Below are 1,105 nucleotides of genomic sequence, written 5' to 3' on the forward strand. Positions count from 1 at the left end.
TTCTGTGGCCTCCTGCTTCTGACAACCTGGTTACTCAGTGTTCTGTACTCTTTGTTACATGGTTTAATGGTTTTGCGACTGTCCTTTTGTACGGATTTGGAAATACCCCATTTTTTCTGTGAACCCAAACAGGTCATCCAACTTGCTTGTTCTGATACTTTCCTCAATGACTTATTGATATATATTTCAAGTGGATTTCTGGGTTTTATTCCACTCACTGGGATACTTTACTCATACACTAAGATTGTGTCCTCTATTGTGAGAATTCCATCAAGAGGGGGCAAATATAAAGCCTTTTCCACTTGTGGGTCTCATCTCTCAGTGGTTGCCTTGTACTATGGTACAGTGTTTGGAGTTTATCTGAGTTCTGCTGCTACCCAAAACTCCAGGGAAAATGCAATAGCCTCAGTGATGTACACTGTGGTCACTCCCATGCTTAACCCCTTTATCTACAGTCTTAGAAACAAGGACATAAAGCAGGCCCTAAGAAAACTTTTCTGCTGACAAATATTTTCTATGTAACTTAATCATTTTTCTCAAGATGAGAGAACTGGTCATGAACAACAAAACTCAAAATTATGAAAAACTAAATCATGATAATTTCATCATTTCATAAATGTACATTACTACTATAATTCAAACTCCTTCATTTTATACAAGATAAGAAATTCTTCTGTATTTCTTTCAGAGACTTTTTTTAAATGAAAATCTTCCCTTCAACAGGAAAGCCCTTCAGGTGACTGCATATGATTCACTATGAAACAGAACTTCCACTGTTGGCCATGGAGTACCAGCATACATCTATCCCAAGGAATAGCATCATTATTGTCTTCAACCCCAAAAAGTTGAGATATCAAGCTCCAGATTCCTATTTTGGAAAGTCTGTTTCTTGTAATCACTTCTGGTATGAGATATTTGAACTCTTTGGGTAATTTTATTTCAGTGGAAGTCTTGTTAAGTATTTTGAACAGAAACTTTCTAAGCATGTACTTACTAAATTGTCGAGGGACAAGTGGTATGTCCTTCAAGTATTGGGGATGACTCCCAGAACAACACTGAAAATCAGAATGACCTAAGAACTTTGATACTTCTTCTTTCACTGGGA

The 1,105-nt window shown here is 36.9% G+C and overlaps 1 protein-coding gene across 1 annotated transcript; it reads left to right on the top strand.

Moving 5' to 3' along the window:
• Positions 1 to 3: 3 nt before the first annotated feature.
• LOC103212877 (olfactory receptor 7A5-like) lies at positions 4 to 504 on the top strand (the record flags this gene model as incomplete). Its single annotated transcript, XM_007958804.1, has 1 exon — positions 4 to 504. A coding segment is annotated over one exon (501 nt), but the record flags the coding sequence as incomplete, so codon positions are not given.
• Between the last annotated feature and the right edge of the window lie 601 nt (positions 505 to 1,105).

The sequence above is a fragment of the Orycteropus afer genome, unplaced genomic scaffold (assembly GCF_000298275.1).
Source record: "Orycteropus afer afer isolate SDZICR_OR568_19922 unplaced genomic scaffold, OryAfe1.0 scaffold01137, whole genome shotgun sequence".
In the NCBI taxonomy this organism is placed as follows: domain Eukaryota; kingdom Metazoa; phylum Chordata; class Mammalia; order Tubulidentata; family Orycteropodidae; genus Orycteropus; species Orycteropus afer.